We start from the raw sequence: 24,782 nt of genomic DNA on the forward strand, positions 1-24,782 counted from the left end.
TCATCACGAAAACAGTTGTCAAACTGCTGAAAATTGTATTTTTATTAGGTTATTAATGACTACAATACGTATCGAAAACAATGCTAAATAATTTTCATCTTAATTGTCAACGGAAATATTTTTTTTCCTAATAATGGGTGTGTCCTCCGCGGTTTCTAAGCACTTCTGCACACCGATTTGTCGTAGACTAAATGAGGCTCCGAATAATCTCATGAGGAAAGGCGTTCCACTCCTCTTGAAGATTTTCTCCCAAAGTTTGAAGAACTGGTGCTTGTGGACGACTTTGTAGTTTTTCCTTTAGTAGGTCCCAAAGGTGCTCAATAGGACTGAAATCAGGGCTATTAGCAGGCCAATCCATAATTGTGATATTGGACTTTTCAAGGTATCGAGTAACTACTCTTGCATTATGAGGCCTGGCATTATCCTGTTGTAAGATGAATTCTGAACCATGCTGAACTGCAAATGGAATAACATCAAGAATCTCATCTTTGTATCGTTCAGGATTAATTATGCTGTCTAGAAACACATGCAAGTCCGTACGCCAGCCCATTTAAAGTTATATACATCATCATACCATGACGGAACCTCCACCAAAATGAATCGCTTCTCTGACTGTTGTGTCCAGATACCGTTTATTCGGTATTTTCTAAACTCTCCGCCAGGCTTCATTATGATTTAGTCGAAAACGGGACTCGTCCGTAAACTGATCCGCGACCCAGTGAAGATGTTCTTAAGCAAATATCATTCGTCCCCTACGATGGTTAGTGGTTAGCAGTTAAATGCGGCATAACAACTGCTTGCCTCGAATGTTAACTTCATGCAGTCTATTTCTTATAGTCTGATTTGAAATTCTAGTTCCTCTGGCGATCGTAAGAAGATTTTGTAAGTTCCTTGCGGTAAGTATTCTTTTAGGAAGAGTGACTTGAACAAGATACTGAATTTCCCGCCCTACTCGTTGAGGATATGGTCTGCGGACATCAAAACTATATTCTCTGTGTCGATTCCATAGTCTGGAAATGACCGATTGTGTAACATGAAAAAGCTGCGACACGTATCGTTGCGACCGACCCTCCTGCAATAAAGTTGTAGCGCTGATGACTTCTTCAGTATTTAAACGCCTTCTAACGCCGTTTGGTCTTCCCAAAACATTAAAAATTTGTCATATTTGACACCAATTTTGACGATCAAAGGTTTGTTCTCAGAAGAATCCCTCACTAGTCGGCACGTTTCTCATTGGTTAAAATGCGTAGAAACCTGATTGTTAGTCTGGTTTCTACACATTTCAACCAATAAGAAACGCGCTTATTAGTCAGGGATTCTTCTGAGAACAGACCTCAAGAAGGCAAAATCACACTAGGGCGTATTCCGTTGCTTACCTTGGTTATGGTTTTATGTTCCGTTTCTATCGGTTTCCTGAAAGTTTTCTTATTACGGAACACGGTTCCTGAAAAATTCGGTTATAACTGTCACCAAACTAACCAGCGCGAGAAGGCTGGTTTTTCTGGTTTGGTTTGTCAATCAATGTCATTTATGTAACAGAAATCAAGCAAATATTGGAAGTTCGAGTGAAATTCTCATTTAATTTTTTTTAGATAATTTATAATTTACATAATATTTATTATAAAAAAATTGATACTTACGGGACGGGGGAGAAAAAAGGGGTGTTTGGGCGAGGTACTGCAGAAGGCCGCCGGGAGACACTGAAAAGAGGATTCCACGTCACTAAGGACACTAAATCACTATAAACATTTGCTAAAAAATAGTTAAAATATGGCATATTTGAAAGTAATAAATTCAAAACAACATTTCGTCCGCCATCAATCAATTGACAGTTGACTGTGACATTTGATACTTTGACACCGTCTCACAACTGAAAACCAATGTTGCCAAACCTTGATCTATCCCGTAAAATATAAAGAAGGGAGCATAGCATAAAAAAAAATATTATAATGCATTGGTTTCACTCTTTTTGGTTGGATTGGTTTAGTTATTTGGCAGGTTGGTTAGCGTGGTTATTTGGAGGGTGTTGATTCATTGGTTAGTTGGTTAAACGTCGCGCGATGGAATTGTACATTAAATTTGCCGCTAGGTGCAAATGTCAAATACTCCCCCGCTCATATGGTTGGGTTTGCAACGTTATTAAGGAAATTAACACCTTCCAAATAACCACGCTAACCAACCCGCCAAATAACTAAACCAATCTAACCAAAAAGAGCGAAACCAATGCATTATAATATTTTTTTTTATGCTATGCTCCCTTATTTATATTTTACGGGATAAATCAACGTTTGGCAACATTGATTTTCAGTTGTGAGACGGTGTCAAAGTATCAAATTTCAATGCTTATAGCAAAAAAAAATATAACAAATTTCTGGTTCGGCGCGGCGTGAGAACCACGGACCATTCGCTCACGAAGCGATGGCCCCATCAGTCACGGACATCAAGGAAAAGGGAGAAAAAACCTGCTGACCTACGAAAGCGTGTTAGAACCTGTAGCGCTTGTCACTGTATTTTACGGGATAGATCAACGTTTGGCAACATTGGTTTTTAGTTGTGAGACGGTGTCAAAGTATCAAATGTCACAGTCAAATGTCAATTGATTGATGGCGGACGAAATGTCGTTTTGAATTTATTACTTTCAAATTTGCCATATTTTAAGAATTTTTTTGCACATTTTTATAGTGATTTAGTGTCCTTAGTGACGTGGAATCCTTTTTTCAGTGTCTCCCGGCGGCCTTCTGCAGTACCCCGCGCAAACACCCCTTTTTTCTCCCCCGTCCCGTAAGTATAATTTTTTCATAATAAATATGTAAATTATAAATTATATAAAAAAAAATTTCAACGTGCGCACACGGATTTCTGTTGTATTTGGTCTCTAGATTCACGTAAAAAAAGAATTTTTGAGAGATCTCTAAAAATACGAAAAACACCTATACTGCCTAATTACCCCAACAGCAATGGAGGTAGGCAGTAAACGTAAATAAATTTCATTAACTAAATAAAATGACCTTTTAGGACTATTTAAACTTATCATGCAGCCATTGTTTCTTAAAGTCAAGAACATTTAAAGAAAACATGAAAAACGAGACAACAAGTAACCGTGAATGTTTTGTAAGCTATAAAAATATAAATATTGATTAGATTTGTTTATTTATTATTGATGTTTTTAATATTGGACCTGCAAATCTTCACTTGAGCTGTCGAACGAGTTTAACAGTTTATTAATAAAGTACTTTTCAATATTAAATTCCATCGAAAAGAAGATGCAAACGTAAAAGCAGAGAATAAGTACATTAAAAATGCATAAAAGATAAATTTTATAATAGAGGTATTGAAATTTAGAAAACGTCAACATTTGACGTTTCCAGTATTTTACCAAACCGTTCCGTATCAAACCGATGTTTTTCAGGAACCGCTCTTTACCGTAGTTTACCGGTCTGGTTCGCCTGGTTTTGCAACGGAATACAGCCTAAATTAAAAATTGATTTTATGGAATTTATGCGTTTTCAAGTGCGTCTTTATTTTTATTTTTTTTTGACGGGAAAGAATTTAGTTTTTGTATCAATTTATGCATGAAAATAAACAAAATTGTTCTGATGAAATGCTGCTATAAATATACGGAGATCGGTCTATAAATATAGTAAATACAGATACACTATATGTGATCGCTAATTCGTTTTGATTAGTTTATATTTATTAGGTATTTTTAATTCCTTAAGTCCAGGTAATCCCCTTAAATATTTATGAATAATCTATAGTAAAAACGTACACGGTTCATTAGATGCATATATAAATTAAATAAACTAATAATAAAATGCATTCGCCGAACTGCATCCTATTTAACAAAAACGTTTTGATGTTTCGTCTGCATCTTATGATAATAAACGAAAATGAATAAATTTAGCTGATCATAAAAGTCGGTATGCTAAATATGTCGATCACATTAGCAAAATCGATTAATTAGTAATACATAAGGAATCAGAAAATTAATTTATATTAAATACAATCGTTGAAATAACACTAAAATTAGTTTAATATTCAATATACGCGGTTTTTTGAATTATGCATATTTCTACATACAATATGTACAATTATATCAAAATTTATTAGGGAGTTAATATAGGCACTTAATTTGTAGTAATAATCAGATAATTAAAAATACATATTCAAAAGACACAATGTGACAGACCTAGTACTAAGTGGTAATTTAATCATTAATAACATACTTTTAGAACAAGTGCATATATACAGGGTGGTCCGAATTGTATATCAGAAACTTCGGCAGTATATTCTGCAGATAAAAATAAGTAAAAAAGTTCGTATAAATGTATGTCCTAAAATGCTTAGTTTCGGAAAAATTACAGGGTGTTGAAGTTTCATTTTTATTTCGATTTTTTCCAAATAATTTCTGAAGTAACGTCAATATGTGGATGAAAATTGGTGTCTGGGAGTTTTTTGACATGAGAAATTTGATTTTGAGGTCAATATGACTCCTACTTGTAGAGGGCGCCACCTACATATTTTTAACTGATTTGAAGAGTAATAACTTTTCGTTCGTACCTGTATAAAACTACTAAGTAAAAAAATATACATTTTCGATGTTTTTTACGTAAAAAAGTCTCATGGAAAAAATCGCTACGAAGAATGGTTCTCGAGATATTTGGAATCGAAATTATCAATACCTGTCATGATTGACATAAATTGAACATTGTTGTTGACTAAATAGTTATTAGACTGAAATCATAAATTTGAATTGTTTTTGTGCCAAAAGTTCAACAGAACTTGTTTTATCATCATTTTATCGAAAAATTTATGATTAATTTAAAAAAATAAAAAGTTCCCAAATTTATCTTTTTAGTCAAATAACTATCTACTCAACATGTTTATTTTTTGTCAATAATGACATGAATTGACTGCTTCCATTCTAAATATCTTGAGAATGGTTGCTCGAAGCGATTTTTTCCAAGAGACTTTTTTTACGTAGAAAATCATGGAAATGTATATTTTTTTACTCAGTAGTTTTATACAAGTACGGACGAAAAGTTATTACTCTTCAAAACAGTTAAAACACATGTAGGTGGCGCCCTCTACAAATAAGAGTCATATTAACATCAAAATCAAATTTCTCGTGTCAAAAAACTCCCAGACACCATTTTTCATCCAAATATTTAGGTTACTTCAGAAATTATTTGGAAAAAATCGAAATAAAAATGAAATTTCTACACCCTGTATCCCCCAAACTAAGCATTTTAGAACATACATTTATACGAACTTTTTTACTTATTTTTATCTGCAGAATATGCTGCTGAAGTTTCCGGAATAGACGACACCTTAGTTAAGAATCAAAGGGTACCACCGTGTCTCAAACGTATCAGTCCTTGAAAAAGCTAGTTGCGAGAGCGCTGAAGTCATGATTACTAAATACCGCTTAAGATGGGCCGGTCACGTATGCAGGATGGAAGAAAACCGCCTACCGAAATCTCTTCTTTATGATGAGCTTGTAGCCGATAATAGGAAACCGGGTGGACGACTTAAAAGGTACAATGATGTTTTCCATGAAAACTTAAAGGGAATAAGCATGCAGCATCAGTGGGAGGAAGCAGCGCACAATAGAACGCAATGGAGAAAAATTGACAAATTGACAATCAAAAAGTAAAGAGGCAACAAAGTAATGAGATTATTGAATGTCCGGAGTGCGGAAGAAAGATAACATCACGTATCGGGCTTTTCATTCACAGAAAAGCTCATGAACGAAAACGCCTTGCATAACCATCTTCTGATGCGTGTTACTACTCGTCAGCGGATAATGGCAGCAAAGAGGTAAGTATCTATTGATTAGTTTAATGATATGTATAGTGCAATATTACTAAGTAGGTAATCTCTGTGGTTAAGGTAGTACACTGTGGTCAGTAAAGTAAACGATATCCAGAAAACCATAAACTAGGAGTATATATTTCCACTTTACACTTAACAAAACCTATCTGATATTTATAATAGTTTTATTAGGTGCAACACTTGTTTGTTAATAGTGTAAACTATACCCAAATATACAGGGTGTTTCAAAACAAATGCGAAAAACTTCAGGGGGTGATTCCTTGTTCAAAATAAAGGGTAGTTTGCTTTATAAACGTTGGGTCAAAAGTCAACCATTAGGGAGATATCGCGGTACAAAGATGGCGGAAAAATAATGTTTTTATTTTTTATCTTGAAAACGAAAAGAGATAGACTAATGAAGTTTACGGAAGCACATTGTTATGAAAACACACTTTCTGGTAATTTTTCACTTTTTTAAAATGAGTGGAAGGGGTTGAAATAAACTGCCCCTATCATTCTTGTTAATGAAATTTAAAGAAAAATCTTATCAAACACATGCAAAAAAATTAATTTTGATAGTTTAATTTATTTAGAAACTTTTTTATCTCTTGTGTTTTTTTGATAAAACTCACCGATTTGAAATTAAAAAATAAAATGTAAAGCATTACATGTCAGGACAAAAAACATTTTTAGATAAAGAATCTAGTGGGCAGCTGTAATTTTTTTAGGAAAAAAATCTAGTCGGCCGCTGTCACTTTTTAGGATGTTTCTAATATTGTTTTATTTGACATTACCCTACTGCAATACGTTATTATCTAGATTATTATTATTATCATTATTATCACTAAATTCTTAATCTAAAAATATTTTTAGTCCTGACATGTAATGCTTTACATTTTATTTTTTAATTTCAAATCGGTGAGTTTTATAAAAAAAATACGAGAGATAAAAAAGTTTCTAAACAAACTAAACTATCCAAATTAATTTTTTTGCATGTGTTTGATAAGATTTTTCTTTAAATTTCGTTAACAAGAATGATAGGGGTAGTTTATTTCAACCCCTTCCACTCATTTTAAAAAAGTGAAAAAATTACCAGAAAGTGTGTTTTAGTAACAGTAATTCTTCCATAAAATTTTATTAGTCTATCTCTTTTCGTTTTCAAGATAAAAAATAAAAACATTATTTTTCCGCCATCTTTGTACCGCAATATCTCCCTAATGGTTGACTTTTGACCCAACGTTTATGAAGCAAACTACCCTTTATTTTGAACAAGGAATCACCCCCTGAAGTTTTTCTAAACGTTACCTATTATGAACAAATCTTGAAATGCTGAACTTGACATTGCGATGATATACTAAAATTTGCGTTATACTGAAAACTGTTATTTTTAATCGACTTCTTAATTACAATTTTACTAAATATTTATATGATTTATATACTGAACAGTTAAGTATCTATCATTCTTTTATCATTCTTATTATATATCTCAGGTTGTTACTAACTTTTCGTGTTAATTTGGATATTTTTATATGAATTGAGTAGCGTCTATTCGACTTTTCTTATTTATTTTAAACTTGGCAAATAGTCAATTTAAATATTCGGTTTCGCTATTCCCCTTGTGTCATGCAATTAATCCTTAGAATTTCCGTTTCTATTACTAGTAGAGGATGAGGATTAATTTTCCTTTTCGCAATATTTTGTGGAAAAAAAACTGATTATATTCTTAATTAGAAATAAGGGTACATAATTTTTATACTTCAGTAAAGGATCAGCTCAAGAACTTGGAACACCCTCAAAAGGAAATTTCCACTCCTCCAACTTCCAGTGCATGACATACCAAAAATGAACAACTTTGAGAAACACCTCTCTGTAGTATTGAGCAACAAAAATAATTGGAAGAGAGAAACGTTTGCTCAGCATCAGACCATACCATAACGCGGTAAAGTAATGCTCCCAAAATCAAGGATAGGAGTACTTAGGCCGAAAACTAAATACTCCGAACCAATAGGAACTTACTACTCTAACACCCTTACGCTATTGAAAGATGCGTTCAATTTATCTTAGATAGGAACTTTCGGAAATAAGAAATAGCCATCCTTAGCAGTGATGTTTAACAGTAAATAAATGCCTTTATTGTCAAAAAATTTTACAATTTGTAGACAAAGGTAAAGTAAACAAACAAAGTAAACAAACAAGGTACACAAACAAACAAACAAAAGATAATACAAAACATTATACAAATAGTATCGTCAGTCTTATTGTTTAAAATAAACATTTATAAATGTTTACAATGTCAAAGAATAAAAAAAAATAAAAATAATATTCATAAATATTTAGTTAGTTTATAGTAAATATTAATGACTTCTAAATAAATTTATTTCGGTGTTATTGGTAAATATAGCAATAGCAAATATTAGACCAGTGTTTACAAGATCAAATTCGATTATCAAAATATAATTCATTTACGGCATAGAAAGCCTTGTCTAGTAAATAAGTGTTCAATGCTTTGCGAGATGAAGAAAATGATGTTATGGATTTGATTTCATATGGCAGGTGATTGTACATTTTTTTCGAGTTGTAATTCGAGTTATTTTTCGAACTTTTAACTAACTCTGAGCGTGGGGTATGTAGATAAAGATCTTGCTCCGCGTTCCTGAGTGGATAAGTGTGAGATGACCTTTCTTGAGAAGCTGATACATGTTTACGTTAGGCAAACGGATTCAAATATAAATAAGGAAGGAAGAGTTAGTAGGAAGAGACATTAATCGAAGTGATGAAGCGGCCTTAACATTGATCAACTCAGTAACCAACAATACAAAGTTGGCCAAAAAATGCCTAGAGAAGCTGAACAAATTAAGCAAAGAAAATAAAGTCCTCCTATTCTGGGTGTCAGCCCACCAAGGGTTCTAGCTAAGTGATAGAAGGCAATGAAAAAGCAAACGATCTAGCTAGAAAAGGAGCGAACACTCCACTAACTGGATCAGAACCGGTCTGCTTCATAAGTGGAAACCATCTTAAAGCAGAACTAAGATCCTGGAAGATTGAAGTAAGAACAATCTTCGGATTGTCACGGGGTTTTTAACATGACACTGTCTCCTTAAAGAATACCTACCTTAGTAGATTGATGTTAAGAAACAACGGCGAATGCAGATTCTGTGGGGGAAAATGGAGAAACCCCAGAGCATCTCATCACTAAGTGCGCCGAGACGACAATTATCTACATAGGTACATATATAAAATGCTAATGTTTATCTGTGTCGTCTCTACTGAAGTAACGACTTGCTCTAGAAAGTTGCTATTTTTACTAAAAGATAGTTAATTGACTCTTTTTTGTGAAATAATTTGCGATGCAATGACATAGATAAACGAAACAAGTTTAGATTGGAAAGTACCCATAAGGACAATGTAAACACTATTTTGCGCTATTCTTGCAACGGTCGCGACCCAAAACTTTTGAAAATTTCGGAGCGGTTCGGCTTTTTCCGGAATTATATCGCCAAATATTGTTTATTCAAATTTATTATTATTTTCGTTTAATTTTATAAATAAAATACAGTGTGTTGCATACAAGAAACTTTATTTTATATAAGGACGCATGTATGAAATACCTATGAAACATTGGAAACCGACGTTATGCCACGATCCACGATGGTTTTTGCAGTTCACAGTTTACAGCACAGCTTTTTAAGTTTTTAATGCCACTTTTTCACAATTATCACCGGTTGGAGTAAATAAAACTTGAATTAAACTCACAAGATAGCAATAATTACTTTGAAAATGGACGCTATAAACACTTATCGGAATTTATTTAATGAGAACGGTTTAGATTTTGAAAGATCATTTTATGATTTTTAAAGATTCTGACTTTGACAAGAGAAAATGATTTCTGTTTTTGTTTGCCGTTGTTCTTAGCGACCGCTATAGCAGCGCCAGATCGCGTATAACGGTCGCGACCCAAAATTATTTCGCGACCCAAAATTTTTACGGGCTTTCCAATCTAAACTTGTTGCATTTATCTATGACGCAATGATGACACTTCTCTGACGGCTGCGTTGCGTTTGGCGTTTGAGCTAAACATTGGAGGTTAAAAGTGTTAAAATTTGCACGTCATTTGCAAAATGACACATGTCGTGCGCTAAATCCATAGACAAAGAAATAAAAAGAGACTGGCAAATTAAATGGCAAAGAGAGGGACAACGTTCCCGTAGCGCAACTCAGAACGCAAAATTTCGTTCTATTTATGTTGATCTGCGCATTGCGTCTATTGGGACAACTATCTCATTCTAATATAACAAGAGAGAAAGAAGCCTCCATATAAAACGTCATTTCTAAATAGAAATTAGAACAATCGCCTTTCGTTTTCGTCAACATGACAACCAAGATGACAACATCATGACAATTTGACATGTTTGTTAATTTTTCTTTTGGTGATTTACCTTTTTTTCTAAACTCTCCATTTTATTGACTTATGAATATGGATAGGGAACAAATTCCTTTGTTCCATATAGGTATTTATATTTTGTTACTTATAATTTTAGGTTATACTATTTGTCATTTTATTTGCTGCAGGAGCCAGTATCATTTATTTTTGATATGTATTGGTGCCCCCTTTCTCTGATAGATATGTTAAAGACACCCGGTAAAATAAAAGTAAGTAGTTATATTTATCATCTTATTAAGAAAAAAGTAGAAGTAGTAGTGTCAAAAATATTTCGAACCTCTCTTAATATAACAAATTAATACAAGTAATTTTTTTCATTTTTTGGGTAGGTAGTTTATAGCTGGTTTATAGTAACCAGAAACTTTATTAATATCCCTATTTTACTTTTGTTTTAGGATTAAAACTGAACTTGAAAATGTTCAGGATCATGATTCTCGTAAAGTCTTCTTTGCTTGGATATTCACTTTGTTATTGCAATTAGGCAGTTTTTTCGAAAATGAGATTTTTAATGCCCTTTAAAAAAATTGGCCGATCATTTCCTGCAACAGTCAGTTCTTCTGCATTTAAAATTGGTAGGTGGGTGGAATAAACACTGTTATTTTTTGCTATTATATTATAAAAAGTTTATTTATTTTTATGTATAAACAAATATGTTTATAAAACAGTACAATTTTTGCTTTTTTTATAATTTCCCTTATAATAGTAGTATTCTTTCGTTCTGAAAGAGACTGCAAATTTTCACTTACACTGATTTATTCCCTACACCACGTTCCCGTTACGTGGTATAGGGAATAAATCAGTTTAAGTGAAAATTTTCAGTTTCAGAATTATATAATACTACTAATACTGGCTAATTTAAATTTTCCGCCAGCCCTATCTCTTTGTTTTTCATATAAAGCACACATAAAAAAGAAAGATAGCAATAAAGACGTACGTCCTGCCATGGTCCTGCTAATTGGTTTCAAAATTGTTATTCTGAGTTGCACTACGGGAACGCGGTCCCACTCTTTACCATGGGATTTATCAGTCTCTTTCTATTTGTTTGTCTATGGCTAAATCCTTAGCACATAACAGTTTGCAAAACGCCAATTTCAGATCGAGTTTTCCTTGTGTCAAACTGCATTTTCTAGGCTAGTCGTAAAAAATATTAAAAAGCATTTTGTCCTGATGTCGTGGCGGATGCGCCAGGCTTCAACTAGTTCGTGCCATAAACTTTGATACAACTGATATCGGAGATGGAGAACTAACCTCTATAAAACCGTCTCAGATTCTGGCAGGACTGTATGATGAGTTATAACTGAAGAATCGGGGGACACAATATATCTATAAGATCGCAGTGATTAACTTCAACTCTCCCATACAATCTATAATCTACAATGGATCATTAATGCCAAATAAATCTTGCTTAATCAATAAAAAACATCATGTTACGACAAAGGTTTAAAAATTAACAAATATACATTGATTATAAGGTAATTCAAAATGATAATGCAACTGAATGAAATGTTCAAAGACAAACGTAATGATTAACCTACTACATATTTCGTTTACACTAACGAATCAAAACAAGGAAATGTGTTTTAGAAAGCTCAAACTATTTTTCGAGTATTAGCCAGCTAATAAAAAATCCCATTTTAGATAGTTATACATGATATATTCGTTGTAATAATTTTATTAATTTAAAAGTAATCTATAGTCAATTAAAAATAAGTTTTTTTTTTTATTTTTATTTGTATTTCATTAAAAAAATACGTCCCAATAACGGAACAGGAAATAAAGGCCTCCATAAAACAACAAATCGGCTGGCTGTGACGCGATTCCAGCGGAAATCTATAAGTGTGCAAGTAAAGAACTTATTGGCCACCTTAAGGCTCTATTCGATGTCATATTAGGACTTTCGCAACACGAATATAGAGAATATATTTAAGAACAAAGGCAGTGCAACAGATTGCGAAAACTACCGGGGAATTTCGCTACTGGCTATCGGAGGAAAAGTTCTCGCAAAAATTATGTCAAACCGCCTTCACCCACATATAGAAAAATCCTCCCAGAATCGCAAACGGGCTTTCGCACTAACCGCGGTACCGTTGATTCCATATTCTCTCTACTCCGTCCGCCAACTACAGGAAAAAGTAAAGGAACAGCAGAGTAAACTTTATGTTGCATTCATCGACCAAAGCCTTCGACTCTGCGTAAACAGAGATATACTTTGGGCAATTATGCAAAAGTTAGGAGTACCCAACAAATTTCTTACAGTGTGTAAAAGTCTCCATAACAACAAGTCGAGAGTGTCGACATATTCATGGCAGCGCTCTCTATTATAGTGGACAGCAAACTGCAGGAGAGAGGATTGGGCATTAGATACAGATACGACGGGGCGGCGCACAGTGTAACGAAAACTAAAATAGTGGGACATTGGCATTTTTCTTCAGTTATCACTATTCTTGCTGAAATTTTTTGACAGAAATTAAATAATACGACTAGGAATTTTTGCTATAGGGCGAAAAGAGTAAAAAACGCATAATGGAAGCTCAAAAAAAATACGAAGTTTTATAAAAGGACTTTACAGGTATATTTTTTTTACCAAGAGTTTATAGCTCTAATGGACCAAAAACGTTATCAAATTACTGTCGAACAATCATTTATCTCCCGCTAATATGTCAAAACTCAATCAACATTCCTAAATATTCAAATAATCAGGGATAAATTAAATAAGACTGCAAAACTCAAAGAGAACGACACAAGTGGCAAATATCTTTTAACAGTATTAAATAATATGATAATATGCGAAAAAAACGTATTCAACTTCAACAAAGGAAACCATAATACACACCTCACAAAAAATTTCGCAATACTTATATTTTTCGTAGTATTTATTCTTGAAACGCTTCAAACATTTTTATGTGAAAAACTTAAATCTAAGATCTGCCTGAGTTATGATATACTTTCCATTCCTTAACAAGTTGCTATTAATGCAAATAACTTTTGAGATTATTGTTAACTAAGAGAATTTAAGACTACTTTGCAGTTTTCCAAATTAATAAGTGATGCGATAATTTATGCGGGGTGTATATTATTCCAAAATAACATAATATGTAAGGCACTTACATAAAACATGCTTAAAAATCATTGTCAATTTCTTCTCCATCCATATATAAGAGCTCTTTCGCTTCCGGAAACAAGTCTACTTTTTTATTTTTAGAGTGCTTTGGTCGCAGATGTGAAAGTAGAGGATCTGAATATATCAATAAGTTGTGCAATATATCTTCAATAGTTTCCTTACGACCACTCTTCCTGGAAAAATTTTGGCGGAACGATCGAAATTCTTTGTTTCTTGATTCAGATGCTTCTTCGGACATTTTGCCGATGGGTATAAATTGAAAACGTTCACAGATATCTGCACTATGAATTAAAAGCATATGAATGCTTGAAGGCATATAATACCAACCGTAAAGGGAAACAAATAGTTCTGCTGTCTCTTTCATGTCACCAAACTACGGTCGAATCAATGGAAAACGTAATTATTGCCGAAGAAATTAATTTTTTTCTTCCAGGTTCAGATCTAGGTGGATCAAATTTATATGTGACAGTATACTAGAAGGTTCACTCTATGATATTTTGTATATATAACCTTGCGCGAATGTAAGCTTTTTTTTGAAAGTCATATCTAATAAACATGTAGAAACTAGACTTGAAAAAAATTGGGACATTTTTTTCAGATTTGTTGTTGGTAAAAGACCTCTCTTTACGGAAAAAATTGTTGGAATTGAACAACACAAGGAAACTTCTGAAAATAATAAATTTCATTGTATGAAATTTTTGTACAGATTTGGTAAATTAAGGAAACCATAACTTTAACCCGCTATAACTCCCCGACTAAGAGGTCAACTCAAGGAATATCTCACATGGTGGAGCTCTGGGATGTCCTTTATCCATCTATATAAAAACTTGATGAATTAAATTTATTGTTTTTTGGGCTAATGTCCCGCGTTTCTCGATTTCGTTACACTCTGCGGCGGTCTGTTCAACATAAAAAGACTCAGGGCAAAAACAAGTATAAAATTTATTACAGTTGAGGGTTGGAACCTTTGGTGTTACACAGCAAAATAAAAACACTAAATCACTACAATACACCAAAACACATTTACTTTTACACTGGACGCGCGTTTCGCTAACCATGTTAGCATCATCAGCAGATGATTATAAACTCATAATAGTTTATAATCATCTACTGATGATGCTAGTATCCATAATATATGATTATAAACTAGTAATAGTTTATAATCATCTGCTGATGATGCTAATATCCATAATATATGATTATAAACTAGTAATAGTTTATAATCATCTGCTGATGATGCTAACACGGTTAGCGAAACGCGCGTCCAGTGTAAAAGTAAAAGTGTTTTGGTGTATTGTGGTGATTTAGTGTTTTTATTTTGATAAAATTTATCACAGAACTTCAATACGCTGATGACTGCGCTCTAGTTGCAAAAACATTACAGCAATTACAGGAAATGCTGAACACATATATCTGGGCATACGAGACTTAGGCCTTAAGCTGAACATCGATAAAACTAAGATCATGCGTGCACAAATTATTATTATTGGTCGGTACACTGCAAGTTTCGTTTTTGTGCTCAATTTCAGAGCAATATGGAAGCGAAACCTGGGTGCCGTACCGCCGACACACGAGCGCATTAAACAAGTTGCAACAGAGACGCCTTAGACCACTGTTAAGAATCAAATGGTACCACCATGTCTCAAACTATCAGTCCTTGAAAAAGCCAGCTGCGAGAGCGCTGAAGCCATTATTACTAAATCCCGCTTAAGATGGGCTGGCCACGTATGCAGAATGCAAGAAAACCGCCTACCGAAATCTCTTCGTTACGGTGAGCTTCTAGAGGGTAAGAGGAAACCGGGTGGACAACTCAAAAGATACAAAGATATTTTCATGAAAACTTAAAGGGGATAAGTATGCAGTATCAGTGGGAGGAAGCAGCGCACAATAGAACGCAATGGAGGAGAATTGCAAACTCAGTTAACAACGACAACCAAAAAGTAAAGAGGCAACAAAGTAATGAGATTTTTGAATGCCCGGAGTGCGGAAGAGAGATAACATCACGTATCGGGCTTTTCAGTCACAGAAAAGCTCATGAAAGAAAACGCCTTGCGTAACCATCTTCTGATGCGTGCCAAATACTCGTCAGCGAGTAATGACAGTAGTAGTAGTACAGATCTTACTACAAAGAGGAAAACATCTCTTCTAAATATTCTAGTGATCCTATTCCTTATTGTGCTTACTTCTTTTCACTTTTGAAGTTTCTATAATGTTCATTACCAATTATTGAAGTTTAAATATGATATTTATTTAGCATAATATTGTTCAATGCATTATTTATATTTTATGATATGTTTTTATAAGCATTTGCATTTTTAATTCAAATTTATTAAATTTGAGTTTAAAGTTAGTTTATGTTGTGTGAATTTTAAGTTACCTATGTTTTTTCTTCGTTTGTGTTCATCTCAGAGGGGGTGCCCATGGGACCCGCCCCCCCCCCCCCTAAAATCTGTAAATTGTGTTAAATATTATGCTTTTGGTTAAAAATGACGTCCTAAGAAGCATAGTCTACATTATTTTTTATTTTGGCCCTTCCCCTCCCTAAAATGAATTCCTGTTTCTGCCCCTGGTTCATCTTTTTTCATTTTTCTCAAAACTGATTATTTAATTATTTGATATTATTTTAATAAATAAATTTTTATCGATTTTGCTTTTCAAAACCATCACTTGCTTGCTGATTGACAAACTGCACCAATTGACAAATTGAGTAAAAATTAACTGGTATTGAAAATGCCGAGAAAGCCGGGAAATTTCGGTTCCTTAGAGGCGTGGTACCGAAATTAATGGTTCCGAAAAATAGCTCCTGTTCCGGAAACCCTAACGGCTAGCCTTGGCAGCAAAAAGTAGAATTTAACTCAAAATAATTTTATTTTACTATTCAAATAGCAATGCAAAACAAAATATCTACTTACGTTCGGAAGTAACTACAGCTAAATCATTAAGGGAACCAGCAGCCCTCACTGGCGCAGTCTCGGTAGGACTCTCCGCCATATGAAAACTCCTCGGCCTCGTCCTGATAGATGATACGCTACTCGCATTCCCAGGTCCTACGGTAATTTGAAGCCTACTTTGCAACCCCTTTTGCTTATCGAAACTACTCGTTGAATATGTCAGACTCGAATTCTGCGAAGTAATGTCTATGGGATCCTGCGGAATGGCCGAGGGCGGCCTTAAAGTCAAGCTCACACTGGTATAACTCCGCGGCGAGGTAGCGGGATCGTTCAGGAAGGGATTGGAGCTCAACCAGGGCTGCGTAGGGGTCAGTTCCACGTTCGCGGTACATTTCGGTTTGGTGGTGGGGCTCTGTACCAATCCCATTTGACAGTTTACGTTCAAGGACAAATTGACTTGAGGGCTAACCGCGTTATTAACTAATGTGTCAGTCGTTTGGGTCGGTGTGGAAACCGTTTCTTTTTTGAGCGGGACGATTGAGGTGGGGGAACTGGTCTTTGAGGGTGTCTTAACGGAAAATCGTTTCGCACCGACGGGTGATCGAGGCGGTTTGTCAGCCAGTACCGGCGAATTGAGTAACTTGTGCACGTCAGGACATTTTCCCGATAATTGGAGCTTTCGTTCTTTGTCGTTCGCGCCCGATGGTTTGATGTTTAGCGTGTTGGGTCGTTTGGCCGTTACGCTGTCTGCGCGTTTCGCTGCGAATTTGTTATCACTGTGCGCGTCACCTTTTTTCACTATATTGTGGTTGTTGTCACTCACACTGTCGTTCATATCGCCGATTCGGAGTCGTTCGAAGTCTCCGCGGCTGCCTTCTGAGTCCGGCGTGGTGGCCTCTTCGAGCTCGATTGGGTGATGTTCCGTTGTGGGGGTTGGGACGAAAGGGGATGTTTCTAGCTGAAAAGTTCAACACAAAATGAGTTTTAAAAATTTACATTCCTAAAAAATCCATATCAATTCGTGTGAGAAAATAAGTTTAGGATAATTAGATTAGTTACTGTAAACTATAATATATTGGATTACGATATTTTGTCGATTTAGAAATATTTGAAAGCATTATATGTATACATGTAAATTTAATAGCTATAGTTAACCACAAATTTAACTTTAGTAAATACAGTATACAATGTTAGCATTTTATTTTGTCACAATTTTAAGGCATTAACTACCTTTTTTTTATTTTTTTACTTTGAGTACATTTATTAAAAAAAAATAATTATAGAATGTATAACTCGATGTTACATTACTAAAAATGGTATACCCTGTCAAATATTACAGTTAATATAAACTTTTTTTTAATGGAACAGCCTATGTACCATATACACATTTACAATGCCTCCTATGTGACACCGATTGCTCGTTTCTACCAGTTAGGAATTGCACTGCAGTAAAATGCACTACAATGTACAGTTCGTCTGCTGGATCTGTGTCTATGAAAGGAATGCGGACAAAAAACATTTAAATAAACAGCAATATATTTTATACGTCGACTTGACGAGTACGTCACCGCAAATCGCTCCGCCCACTCATTTTATTGGCTACTTGCAAATGTGTCGATTTTTTGTTGATGGGACGCGTCGTCTATTTTTTACGAAAAACATCGAGAGAATATCGTTTCCCCTCTCACGGATACCCCGTAGTCACAGAACGGACAGACGTGCTGTAAGTGTGGGATTTTTACCCACTCAAAAACTGCCTTTAGTTTCGTTCTGCCAGTTGAGTGAGGAACCACCGGTAGGTACTACCACAGATTATACAGATTATAAAATTATCGTCAAAAGCATTGTTTTTCGTGGTTCCAATTTTCGGAGTCGCGCACTAGTTAGGTTACTAGTTTGCGCACATAGCACGCCCACTTATGGCCTCTAAAATTGTACACAGCAATCTACCGGCTACTTACTAAGTCTGACCGGCCCAGTTATTACGCTGTTTAAACGCGAGTTGATTTTTGCGCACAGGAAATTTTACTCGTTTGCTCATCGTCATAAAAAACAATTTTCGTACCACGAATTAGGGACAAGATTTTTATCTGTATACATATAGTGTACCTAATCTGTGGTATTACTTCTCACTCTCTGGCCATTGTCTTAGCTGCGTTGCCTGCTCTCCAGTCTGTTCTGCTCTTTTTGTGAGATTACTTTTTTCGCCATATCAGAGATAAGCTTCCAGTGGTCTTCGCTTGACAGCATGAGCCTAAGGAGATATCAGGAATATCATCTTTTCTCCTATTGGCACTTTGCACTTCTGTGGTAGATGGTTTGGTTTAGAAATACCTTTTTTAAAAATAAATTTCTTTGGAAGCATTGGAAAAATGTATGCTCTGCATCATCAAAAGCCCCGCAGTAGACCCATTTCGGTGTACCTTCCAGTTTAAATCTATTGAAGTAGGCTTGAAAACAATCATGTCCAGTGACCAACTCACCATGTTTTCTAAGGTAAGAGACATGAGTTTAATAACTTAAGTGATGTATAAATGCGCTAAAGATATTTAGATTAGTAAAAGTGATTCTCTCATAATCTATGCAATTATATGAAGACTTTGTAGCTTCCAAACCAATTATCTGAAATGTTTATACAAAAACTTGGCTCGACAATAGATCATATTTTTGATCCTCTCTTATATTCATGTAAACACAGATTGCTAATGATGCCAAGTGAATTTTCATGCTACAATTTTTTCTCCATCTCCATATATTTTTTATACACTTACACAATGAATCAGAAACTTGAAAAATTATTCTATATTCTGCATTGTACTGAGATTGAGCTTTTAGGACTTTCTTTTTTCGTCTGGAAGTATATAAAATTCCAGAGATAAAAGTAAAGAAATCTAAACATTTGTTATTTGCTGTCTCTCATCAATCGGCTACAAAAAAGTACCGAAGTACTCACATCTTCATTATACACACTTGCATACAAAATGAACTTTAATTCGTTGCTTTAAAAGTATATTTTTATATTTTATCAGAATTCCAACATAAACACCGTCGTACTGCCAACACGTAGTCCATAGAAGCAAGGGAAGCAGTGCTTCCTCTAAACAAATTAAAAAACATCATCTTCTAAAATGTAATCTAATTTTTGAAATATGGAACAATTAATACGGTTTATATTAAAAATGTTAAAACATTATCTTAACTATCAAGCCCATAACAAATGCGGCCTTGACTTCGACCGAGCAACAGTAGAAAATTCTATAGAATCTGGAGCCAATAAAGTAACTAAAATAAAAGAGTGTTTGAAAGGTTGTCTAACTAGGACATAATGTTGCATAGTTCAGTTAGAGCTCCAAAGCGTCGCCACCTGCTACCTGTCACATGTCATGACAAGATTGACAAGTGACATGACAGCAAATTATTTGTATTTTACTTTGAATTTTGGAATTTCGTCATTATTTTTTGTAGCATATTCGTTGTTTGTTTGTTTTTTGTTTGTGCGTACAGAAATTATGGAGGAAGTTCCGAGGAACCAGAGACCTTATATTATTTCTCTATTATTTGAACTTTATGTTTTGTGCTATGTGTTTGCCGTCATAATGTAATATTTTGTTCAGCCGATGATGTGATTTGCACACGATCCAGGAAAGGGTATCATGCAAAGCAAGTTCGATATATAAAGACATTGTCCATCTCTGAACTCCGTGAACGTAAAACGAACTGACTATAAATTCGCGCCTTCATTTCATTGTGTTGAACATTTGCTACCTCAACTGAACTTCAACTGCTGAGTTTATAAATCTAACTTAAAGGTGAATTTTTTTGATGATGTTTTATTTAAATCTTTATCTGTTATAATAGCATAGATTGCAAACCCTGCGATCTTATATTATGCTGTGTTAGGGGCGTTGTTAAATACGTTTTATACTACTATAGGTTAATCGAGGGATAAACCGCTGGTGTATTTTGGTGTACAAGATGTTGGCATTTTTGGTTTTTTCGTGGTATTATTGGGATTAGTACGAAATTATTTGGCATTACTGTTATTTTTTGGCGTTACTTTGGCATTAGCGTACAGAAATTTGTCAGCGGTTTCCCCTCGAGGTTAATTCAGCATATATGTTTTATATTATCAAATTTAATTTCGCATTTAACTGTAAGCATTTGAAAAGTGTACAATAGTTTATACTTTTCAAATATTCCGTTTTTAAAAATAAATTTTCTTTATATTTTCGGCAGTTTTAATTTCGTAATATTTTTAAAAATATATAAAATTTTATATTCACATTTAAACTGGCCGCCTTTTTCGTGGTAGGCAATGCAGATACCTATTTTACCAATTACGTCATATTTCCATTAGTTCAGTTAGGGCTCAAGGGTGCGCTACTATCGGTCCTGGTTAAACGTGTTGCCTACTTTTGACTATGGAAATGACATCTCTTTTACTTTATATTATCATATCATATGCATCGAGAGGCAATTGAACCTCCCACCGGTCCCCGCCACGGAGTCGCGTGCGGTAAGCGGGCGTGGAAGCTATCATTAGAATAGGTTCTTTGTTGGAATGGTTGTCGGTTATCCGTTTGTTGTGTAATACGTACGTGCGTAGTTCCTCGTGCAATATGGAAGACAATAATATGGACATGGACATGCAAATACCGCCAACTTCGGGTGTCGGGAATAGCGTTGAAAGTGTTGGAGAATTAAAGAAGAGTGTGTGGTGTATGTCCTAATAATAAAGCGATTTTCAACATTAAACTTCGTTTGAACATGAATAAAAATAGGGCAAAACCGCCTATGAAAAATTTAATCACAAAAATGAAAAATTGTATTACACATTTTTATCCCGAAAAACAATAAGAACTTGAATATTATTTAAAAACGAAAAGGATCTCTCGAATAAAACTAGTTTTTTCCAATTTAAACATTTTCCGTAGAGCTGTAAAAGAGACATTATGTCCAAAGTACATTTACAGGCCGTCATAAAAGAAAAAGTCTTTGGCAAAACCAGAATTAAAAAGCCCTTAATAAGCACTTGGAAATTAGTCACAGCCAACACAATGAATTAGTCGATAAAAATAGGCAAATATTAAAAAGACTTATCGATGTCGTTTGTTTTCTCGGACAGATATTCAGCAACAAATAAACTGTAAATTTAACGGTTTAAATGATTTTAAATTCCTCGAGCTCTGCAATTTTGATGCATATAAAGGAAAAACTTTCCAGAAGATGCGTTTAAATCTCTTCTTTTTCATTATGCCAGTTCTTCGACCGAATGTTACTGCGATCTAAACTAAAAGTGGTTTACGAAACTGATGAAATTATTGCAAAAAAATAACGCTAGATAACTAATGCAATTTTTAAAAGACAAGGAGCTAGGAGATGCTTACACCGACAAGTGTCGAAATTGGAGTATTGATAATACCTGCCACAAGCTCATCAGTAGAACGCAATTTTTCAACACTTAAACGTATAAAAAATTTGGTGAGAAATTTAACGGGTCAGGAGAAACTTTCGCAAGTTGTCCATCGAAAATAATCTTCTCCAAAACATGTCGGAGCATCTACGTTTTTATGATGACGTAAGTGACGAATCTGCAAAAAGTGATCAAAGAATCGAATTACATTACAAATAGGTAAGTTTCTAAAAATCTCCTCCCTAACTTAAAATTTCACCGCACGCCTCTGCTTTTTAACACATATATTATTCTTTTTAAACTCAATAACAATGTGCTCCACTCATTATTTTATCGAATTGACAGACAACTCAAATTATATGTTATCTTTTAGTATTAAAATTTCTATTAAATTGCATATTGATTTAAACTACAAGAAACTACCAAACTACTGTATAATTATGCATGAGCCAGAAAGCTGGGGCGGAAAGCAATCACCCCACTTTGCTCCACCGTGGCTTTCCTTCATTTTAAAATCTTAAAGAGGCACAAAATTTATAATCAGCTTTTCCGCATTGAACTAAATAGATTGTTATAGAGTTTGCTGAAAAAATATCGCATAAACTCCTTTCCAATGGGTCGATAATAAAAAAAATGTATTGGTTAGAAATTTTTTGGTATATCCTGTCTAAACACATTAAAAATCAAGCAGAAATACTTTTGCCATACATAAAATTACCTGAAGTGAAGCACGTCCCATCTGATTTTGGTGTATGGCTAGTAGATCGTAGAGATTTTCTTTGGAATTTGAGCTGACATAGGACGTAATACAGGAGGTAAGGATGTGGTCGGGAATGGTAGGGAATTGTGCTTTTAACTCATGGAATATCTGCATGACACGAACGTTGGATGATCTCCGTTTTGTCCCGGCAAACATTACCGGCCATTATGGTGAGTCTGAAACAAGAGAAATCATTCGCTTTAGTATAATTCTTATTAAAAAAAGTTAAATCAATTCATATGTCCTATAGGTATAATAGTAGGTACTTTGAAAATATCGGAATTTAACTTACTCAAATATAGTAAACGCCACGAATGTTTGGGAGTGATTTATTGGTCGCTTATCTGTTCAAGGTCACATAAATCTTAATTGAAGTGCCGTGGTGTTTCAAGTCATATAATAATCAATATATAATCTGTTGTAATTTGTTGTTTTAACTGTCAAAGTCTTGTCAAAACATATATTTGGTTATAAATATAAAATGGAATGCCCCATTGGTCGCACTGCAAGCACAACAATGGACTAACGCACAAAAACGAATCAATCAAAGAAACGCGATATGGTATCGTCTTTGTCAATCACGCTAACATTTTAGAATAAGTAGGAGGAGCGCAGGCAGATGATTAGACCGGGCCTTTAAAAACCTAAGTCTGCGGTAAAATTTACGTTTTTAATGCAAAAACGATAGCGCGCGTGTCGATTCTAACTTCATCAAGCGATGAATCACTCCCAAACATTCGTGGCGTTTACTATACTAAAATACTTTTATTTTTAAGATTAACTATTGAATTGGAAAGTTGTCCGTAAATTTATTTAATACATATCTTAACAATAAAACATCTTCTTGGGCGTTGTACAAATATTATATATATATATATATATATAAGAATTGTATAAATTCATATTGTTACGGATTCCGTGGGTCTACTAATTTAAACTTACGATAAAATACTACAAAGCGAAACTAAACTAAGCTAAGAATATATAAAGAAACGGTAACTAAACGAAAATAAGTTTCATCGGCCACTGGGAACGATTTATGCTTAGTAGTCAGCTAAGTTAGCTGCGTTTTGGTATTGTGTCTCTGCTATCATAGAATTAATCGCTGCGAAAAATTCGCTGGAACCTGTCACGAACTAAAACGAGCGAAACTAACCTACGATTTGAATCTTCGTTCATATATTTTCGTTTAGTTTCGCTCAAGTGGCCGCTGATGCATTTAAAAGTAACTACCCTTAACCCAGTGCGCTTGACCGTGACCGTACATTGAACGGTTTTAGTCGAAGTTGGAACGAAGCTATAGTTATTCCACTTACAGAGTCAAAAATAAAACATACACCTTTAGAACTGTTATGTTTTATAAAAATATCACCTTAAATTAAAATTTATATTTTATAGTTGGCCTTTAGATATATATTTTATCATGTGTGGAAGTTTGGAAAAGTTATTGGATATTATATAACATGCTAAAATACATATTAAAATACAACATAAAATATAGTGACATTTACATCATAACAATATATTTTTAAATTTCGTAGTTTTTGTACAGGCATGACGTCAAAACTACCAAAAATACGTAAGGAACGTAACGAGAATAGAGAGTGGCTCAAATAAAAGTCATAAAAAATATTTAATTATTTATATAAATAAAAGTGAAGTTGTGCTACAAGTATTATCTGACAAACGAATCTAAAACAACGGAAGGAATTCGGGCAAAAAAAGTCGATGGTGTCACGTTTAATTATAGAAAAGCAAAGTTGCTCGATATTACCTAAAAATTGAATATATTTTAGTTCATTTCAGCATATATAATTATATATATGCTAATATGTTGACGTAGTTCTTATTGTAATAATGTATATTTATCTAATTAACTGATTTCGTTCATTCTGCCTATTATAAAAGGTAAAGTATTTCCTTAAGATAACATCTGCTTCGGGTAAGCTGGCAACGCTGACAAAATTCATCATGGCATCCCGGATTCAACCAGTCTGATTGGTCGAGATTCTCGCACGTCTTGTCGCCATTACCCCCAACTTTATGCCTTTCTCTAGGAATAGTAGAAACAGTCACTACTATTGAAAAATCCAGTGGCGGTGTTATTGTATTGTGTTTTATATCTTTAACTTGATTTGTGTTTATTGTAATTAGTACACGCGTTTTAACAAATATTACTATATTTGGCAAATGACTAAACAGAATGTAGGTACATTTAAAGTAAAATAATATTATAAACATTACTGGAAAATATTATAAAAATTCCTGATATATTTTTATGAAACACCGCACGCTCGTGGATATTTTATAAATGAAATCGATCATGATTTTAGAAAATTGCG

The 24,782-nt window shown here is 34.2% G+C and overlaps 1 protein-coding gene across 3 annotated transcripts in view; it reads right to left on the reverse strand.

Annotated features, from left to right (window-relative positions):
• The window catches only part of LOC115885781 (TGF-beta-activated kinase 1 and MAP3K7-binding protein 2), a 136,121-nt gene that overhangs the window by 55,185 nt on the left and 56,154 nt on the right, over window positions 1-24,782 (reverse strand). For all 3 annotated transcript variants that reach the window (XM_030904800.1, XM_030904799.1, XM_030904798.1), the window contains exons 2-3: window positions 22,399-22,616; window positions 16,289-17,225 (exon numbers count right to left, since the gene is read on the reverse strand). In XM_030904800.1, the coding sequence (XP_030760660.1) occupies window positions 16,289-17,225; window positions 22,399-22,596 (1,135 nt within the window). In that variant the 5' untranslated portion in view covers window positions 22,597-22,616. The remainder of the gene's footprint in view (window positions 1-16,288; window positions 17,226-22,398; window positions 22,617-24,782) is intronic.

The sequence above is a fragment of the Sitophilus oryzae genome, unplaced genomic scaffold (genome assembly GCF_002938485.1).
Source record: "Sitophilus oryzae breed Bouriz unplaced genomic scaffold, Soryzae_2.0 scaffold_41_pilon_pilon, whole genome shotgun sequence".
In the NCBI taxonomy this organism is placed as follows: Eukaryota; Metazoa; Arthropoda; class Insecta; order Coleoptera; family Curculionidae; genus Sitophilus; species Sitophilus oryzae.